General features: G+C 34.4%; 1 protein-coding gene across 3 annotated transcripts in view; it reads right to left on the bottom strand.

The window, feature by feature from the left end:
* Window positions 1-434: 434 nt before the first annotated feature.
* Window positions 435-7,526, bottom strand: part of LOC106875285 (endonuclease/exonuclease/phosphatase family domain-containing protein 1) — an 84,708-nt gene continuing 77,616 nt past the window's right edge. For all 3 annotated transcript variants that reach the window (XM_052968280.1, XM_052968275.1, XM_052968279.1), the window contains exons 7-9: window positions 6,874-6,927; window positions 4,008-4,226; window positions 435-654 (exon numbers count right to left, since the gene is read on the bottom strand). In XM_052968280.1, the coding sequence (XP_052824240.1) occupies window positions 476-654; window positions 4,008-4,226; window positions 6,874-6,927 (452 nt within the window). In that variant the 3' untranslated portion in view covers window positions 435-475. The remainder of the gene's footprint in view (window positions 655-4,007; window positions 4,227-6,873; window positions 6,928-7,526) is intronic.

Below are 7,526 nucleotides of genomic sequence, written 5' to 3' on the forward strand. Positions count from 1 at the left end.
AAATTTTCAAAGCATCAAAAGAATTGTAAAATTTAAATTATAATGGAGTGGTCACAGATTGTAAACAAATGGTAAATTTTGATATTAGAAAGTATAAACGACTTTGATTATAATTTAGGGAACCTAATGTATGGGCTCAAAACAATTCTTTTGATGCTTTGAAACTAACTTCCTTAGGCTACTTCAAACTTTAGTCAATACCAATGTTGTGGCCTTTTAAGTAAGTGGCATCTAATTCTGAAATCTGTGATATGTTTAACTGGAAACACCAGTATCCTGAACGTACTCACTTCAGAGTACCTGACACTTCTCTCATATGTAAAACAATAACAAACACATATTTATAATGCACATGCTCACATTCATGCAATATATTACACACATCCATGCATTTATTATTTCACATTTAATTAATCAGTCCAGTTCAAAATAAATTAGTTTCATAAATTTATAAGATTTTAATTCTCTAGAAAATTCAGTCTGTTAACGTAAATCTGATACTCTCTAAGCCGGGAGTGAAACATTGTTGGCTCAAGTTGTTTTCCGTGTAGAATTCAGCCCAGGCTGGATAGTATTTACTGACTGCACCGCCCCAGCTCCAGCCATTGGGGATTAATATATTTGTTAAACCTTTAGAAATAATCTCATTATAACCTGGAAAAGAAATGAAGAAATATATAAATAAAACAAAAAATCTTTAAATTCAGCATTCCACAAAAAGACAAAAAAGCAAGATATCTATTATATCACATTTCAACCAGAAAAATGAGAACAACATACGAAACAATCCAAATTATTTGACTGTATTTAACAAAGTTTTCTAACAAAGTTTCCCCATATATATGCCTCCTTCTGTCCAACATCCTTTGGATTGAGAGTCTGATGTCAAATTGATCTACCACAGCATGTATCATCCACACATAACCAAGACACTTCATGGCAGACTTGCACTTGCTCCATGAACAAAAGCTTCAAAAACATCCTTCATCATACAAACCAAAGACAGAGTCTTGTATTACACTTCTTCCTTAAGCATGAACAACACAAAGCTAACCATAATATTGCTACAAAAGCTAGGCCTCAATCTCTGACAATCTCTCATGGTGACCTCATGTATATAACATTACTAAAATTGTATTCCAAAGACTAGGTTTCCTCTTGAAGGCCAGAACATACATGGGCCATTATTATTTGTCTCTGCAAAGTTCATGTGCAATCACATTAGAATACAAGTCACACACTCAGTCTTGACTTTATCAAAAAATGGTTGCTGATAAGAAAAGATTGAATATGCTAGATATTCAAATTGAGCATCAAACCATATCGATCATATCTGTCTAAGAAGTTTGAAAAGATTCCAACCATTGCTTTCTTCCTCTGTCTAGCACAGAGAAAAACAGTCTGCTTCTCTGAACTAACAAGCAGCCATGTAACCTTCAGTAAAATACCCATGCATTTATCTCTCCTCACTAACATCTTTGCGGTGTCTTAATCACCAATCACTACATTAAAGACTTTTATTCTAATTCTTTTTTTCCACTGGATCTCTGCTTTTCCTTCTTTGTCTACTAATATCATTCTTCAAAAGTATTAACTATATAACAACTACCCTTCTAACAATCAGATGGGCCTGCAAAGTTCAAGGAACCACCTTTCCCCTAATTAAATCTAATTGGTTAAATTAAATTTGAAACAGGGATTTGCTATGACTTACAAAATGATTAACCAGTGTAAATTAAAAATATTAAAGCTAATAGGTAATGCAGAAGGTTTTTTTAATTCAAAATAGACATTCATTTCTCTTATTTTAGCTGTCTTATCTTGTCAAAGACTATATTTTCACAGATAAAATTACAAATAAGATCAAGTATATGGTTACCCCCACAGGGCAGTATGATAAAACTTCTAATCTATAATCTAAAATGTGATATAACCACACACCAAAATACATAGAGTTTCAAATACAATTCAAAGGTATCAAAGTACAAGGACCTTTGGATTGAAACAAAATAAATTAAAGAGAATGGAAATGTAAACAACAATAATTAAAGCATTAAATATGAAAAACAAAAATAGGGGCCACATCTAGGCCAACAAAATTGCACATAGAGAAATAGTAATACCATACAGAGTAGAGATTCTACTGAAGGCAATTTCAAAACAAATAATAGTCCACATTACATCATATAGAGAGAACAATAAACATCTTAACCAACGACAATAAGCAATAAATATCACAACACATTATATTTTCAACATTATATGTTTTAGCCCGTTAACATTTAGATTTCTTTGTCAAATGTTTTGAATTAATTATGCATCATCTCATAGCTTTGGGATTTCAGTGATCATCATCATTTAACATCTGCTTTCCAAGCTAGCATAGGTTGGACAATTTGATTGGGGACTGGTGAACCAGACTCCAATCTGACCTGGCAGAGTTTCTACAGCTGGATGCCCTTCCTAATGCCAGCCACTCCGAGAATGTAGTGGGTGCTTTTTATGTGCCACTGGCACGAGGGCCAGTCTGGTGGTACTGGCAAAGGTCACGCTCAAGGCGAAGCTGGAAACGATCGCGCTCAAATGGTGCTTTTTACGTGCCACCGGCACGGAAGCGAGACCGCTGCTCTGGCAGTGATCCCGCTTGAATGAATATTTTTAGAATGACATTGTTGGATAAGTATAAATCCAACAATGTCATTTTAGAATGACATTATGAGATAACTAGATCTGGTTGATTCGAACATAAAACAAATAGAATATTTAGGCTTTTAAATGTTAAAGGGTTAAAACTGAAACCAAAATAAAAACTAGTCAATTCTCTCAAGAAAAGAGTTTGAAGTTTCTTTAATCCTAATGTGTATTTTTATGTATCTTCAACAGTATTGTTGTTGTTGTTGTTGGCACTCCGTCGCTTACGACATCGAGGGCTCCAGTTGATCTGATCAACGGAACAGCCTGCTCGTGAAATGAATGTGCAAGTGGCTGAGCACTCCACAGACACGTGTACCCTTAACGTAGTTCTCGGGGATATTCAGCGTGACACAGTGTGACAAGGCTGGCCCTTTGAATTACAGGCACAACAGAAACAGGAAGTAAGAGTGAGAGAAAGTTGTGGTGAAAGAATACAGCAGGGTTCGTCACCATCCCCTGCCGGAGCCTCGTGGAGCTTTTAGATGTTTTTGCTCAATAAACACTCACAACGCCCGGTCTGGGAATCGAAACCGCAATCCTATGACCGCGAGTCCGCTGCCCTAACCACTGGGCCATTGCACCTCCACCTTCAACAGTATGCACATGTCTAAATTAACAAAAATCATCTAATATGCTAACACAGGTAGATACTCTTCTCACTACCAGACAGTGAGCTGTGATTAGAGTGACAGCTGTTTCTTGTCAAGTTAACAGGAACAAAGGCACAGGCTTAGCTATGCAGTTAAGAAATTTGCTTTGGAACCATGTGGTTTCAGTTCCACTGCTTTGCAACTTGTGCAAAAGTCTTCTACTATAACTCCAATCTGACCAATGCCTTTTGAGTAAATTTGGTAGCTGGAAACTGAGTGGAAGTCCATTGTGTGTGTGTGTGAGTGTCTTTGTGTTTGTCCCCACCACTACAGCCTGATAACTTGTGGTGATATGTTTACACCTCTATAACTTAGCAGTTCAGCAAAAGAGACTGATAAAGTAAGTATCAGCCTTAAAAAAGAAGTACTGGGCTCAATTTGTTTGACTAATTCTTTTAAGGCGATGCCCCAGAGTGTCTGGTGTTCACTGACTGAAACAAGTGAAAGATAAAGATTAGCCTGTTGATGAAAAGCTTTTTCAAATTTGGGCATTTCATACTATGGAAGATAGGCAAAAAATTATTGGGATTAACGTTTGCATATTCTAATTTCTTGTCAGAAGTAGTTAGTTCTTATTTTACTTTCTTCTTGGAAAACATTTACAACTGTTAACAACTTTAGATAATGTTAGAAAGAATTTTTTTTAAAAAAAAGGACAAGTACCTGTATATAAGTGCTTTGAATTTTTATTGAACCAAATGTTTCCTGCCATTGTTTTGGAACAAGCTAAATGGCTACACAAACTGACACTGCTATTGTAGCTACTGTTACTTCTTTTGAGATGTGGTTGACTAACACTGCGATTCAACTCAAGAGGTAACATGCTAGGTTTTTCAGTGACTACACACTGAATGTAACCATGTTCTTGCAGTAATTCTTTTACTGAAAAATAAAAGTAAAATATGTTAGATCAATACCTGGGAAGGTTTTGTTTTCATATTTGGTTTGCAAGATTCTAGATGTGATGAACTCATATGCTGAAACAGATTTTGTTATGTCTTGGGAGGGTTATCAAACCAATAATAAATATGTGCACTGGTTTCATTTCATTGTTTTTTTATTAATCAATTTCTTAACATTTAATGTATTAGTTAAACCATTGTTCAATTAATTGCTAGGTTAACCTACCAGTGATCTCATGAGATCACTTAAAAATTACAAATTTCGTAATTATCTGTCAATATTTACACATATCTAACCTTTTTGCTATATCTACTAGGTATATTTCTCTGATATTCAAATGAGGTTTGCTAATTTTTCACCCAATATCTTGCTTATTTCTATTTAAAATGTTATTTTGATCATTCCAGCGTGTTTCTAAGGTAGTTTTATGCTAGAAATCCCAGTTAATAGAATTATGGGAGGTAATGGGTTAATTAGTCAATCAATTAGTTAGGTTTGTCAAAGTTCTTTCATTGTCATTTTCAACTTCACCAATGACAAGCCCTCTCCACTGCAGGTCTGCTTCAGACTTGTCTGAGGCCTTGTGCCAAAATAAGAAAGAATGATTGGCATAATGGCCCTCCCAAGATACAACAAAATATGGGAAGGTGTTATAAGTCTTCTGCAGATCTTTAGTATAAAGCATCATATATTGACTGAAATAAGTAACAGTTGCATATAAATATCCATTAATAGCAGTCTTTTACCTTATGTAAAACACAAATCATCGCTTTATGTCCACTTTCCATGTCGGCATGGGTTGGCTGGATTGATATAATTTAATTCAATTCTTATAAGAAGCCACTACTTTCACAGATTAGTGCTTGTAAATACCAAGCCAAAAGGACATGCATGAGCACCAATCTATGAGTAAAGTGGGTTACAATAACAACCAATTCAGAAAATAGCAGCTCATCTATCCTATGCTACAATGGAAAATGGACAGAAAATGCTGCCGATGTTGCCAACCATGAGGATGATCTAAGTTTTTTTTTTTTTTTGATGGCAATAAACTGCTTGAAACTAAAGTTTTAGCTCTAATTGTAAAAATTAAAGGAAAATAATTCTGGGAGGTGATTTTTTAAAAACTTGTTATGACGAATGATAAATGTCGCTTTAAAAGTTTAATTTTTTAAAAAAATGTTTACTGGCTTCCTAAAAACACAATGAGAATTTGTTTTCTATTTTCACACAAACATTTGGATAATGTTTGTCTTGCTTAATGGGCTCTTATGAGATTTTTGATTTTTTTTTATGAATAAAGTTTACCCCCCAGTTTCTGCTGGGAAATCTTAGGAGAAGTGACATAAAAAGAGAAATTAAGATTTATGCAAATAGTTCAAATTATTTTACTTTTCAAACAAAAAAAATCATGATATATTTATAAACTGGCAGGTTAGTAATAAACTGTCATCATTATCATCATCGTCGTTTAACGTCCGCTTTCCATGCTAGCATGGATTGGACGATTTGACTGAGGACTGGTGAACCAGATGGTTACACCAGGCTCCAATCTGATTTGGCAGAGTTTCTACAGTTGGATGCCTTTCCTAACGCCAACCACTCCGAGAGTGTAGTGGGTGCTTTTACGTGCCACCAGCATGAAGGTCAGTCAGGAGGTACTAGCAACGGCCATGCTCGAAATGGTGTTGGCATAAATTTGGATTGGAGATAAATCACCACTTCTATTTTCATTTGTAGCATATATGTTTCTGAAACAGAACTTGACATTTGAAGAACTCCTGAGGGAATAGTCATTGAATAATTTTCAGGTTTCATTTGGTAAAAGAGTATAAGGAAAATGATAAAAAGTTCACTATTCACAATCACAGTATTTAATATCATTTAATCATGAACAATTACACCAGACATTTTATAAACTGTTTCAGAGTTTGTGGGTATAGTCATTGGTTGTGAAGTTTGCTTTGCAGCCCTGTGGTTCAGGGCTTGACTCTAATGCACAACACTTTGGGCAAATGTCTTTCACTGTAACCTCAAAGTCGACTAATGTTCTTGAGAAGAGAAACTGTGTGGAAACCCATGTGTGTGTGTGAATGTATGTATATATGTATACACATACATTGTTTAATGTCCACCTGTCAATGCTTGCATGGGCCAGACAGAATTTACTGGAACATGTATGTATATATATATACACATATATATGTAATGCATGTGTAGGTGTATACCACCACCATCTATTTACTTTAGGAAAAAAAATGGTAACTTAGCTAGTCAATAACTAAAGATTAATAAGATGTTGAAATAAGTACTGGGGCTTAAATGACTGACTAAAACTCTTGAAGGCAGTGCCTCATCATGATTGCAATCCAGTGATTGAAACTAGCGAAAAATAAACAAAATATATGTAGCAAATATTGTTTTTTTTTTGTATGTGTGTGTGTGTTTGTGTTTCAATAATTTGTTATAATAATTTAGAGGCAGACATGTAAGTATTAAATTATCAATACAAATCCAGGGCTTCAAACCTAACCACAAATATTGGTAATTAAGCAATAAAGTAGCAATAATAAGGCAATGATATAGAAATGTTTATATTTAATTAAGAAAATATAATGCAACAAACCTTCTAGTCCAAGTTCAACATCCAGATTACCAAAAATAATTATGTGATTTTCCTCTGAAAGCAAACAGAAATACTTAATTATCTAAAAACAAAAAGAAGCAAGCTCAGTATGCCAAACACAAATCTAGTTTCCAGTTTTCAAATCATGTTCTCTTTTCATGCATTCCATTCTTCAAAAGATAAAAATTACATAACCCTTTAGCATTCACATTATTCTGTCAAATGTAATTCTTATTTATTTGCATTATTTTGCATTATCTCATGCATTATCGAGATTTTGATGATGCGATTGTTTACTTTTAGAATGACATTGTAGGAAAGGTGCAAGAGATAGGATCTGGCTAGTCTGAACATAAAAACAGGTAGTATATTTGGGCCAGATTTGGCTGGTTTAAATGCTAATGAAGAAAAGCCTTTTATATTAACGCTTCATGTTTTGCACATCTCTCAGATAATGTTATCAAAACAGATAGCAAATTATTTGGGTTTTTTTTTACTTTACTAATAATTTATTTTTCCATGTTGGCATGAGTGGAATGATTTTTCTTAAAGTATGTTTTGTAGCAGGATGACGTTCCTGCCATTATCTACACAACTGTACGACAGTGTAACGAAGGATCAAATGGGCTTTCAGCCCGATTTGGGGTAAAGTT

Source organism: Octopus bimaculoides, chromosome 1, assembly GCF_001194135.2.
Source record: "Octopus bimaculoides isolate UCB-OBI-ISO-001 chromosome 1, ASM119413v2, whole genome shotgun sequence".
In the NCBI taxonomy this organism is placed as follows: domain Eukaryota; kingdom Metazoa; phylum Mollusca; class Cephalopoda; order Octopoda; family Octopodidae; genus Octopus; species Octopus bimaculoides.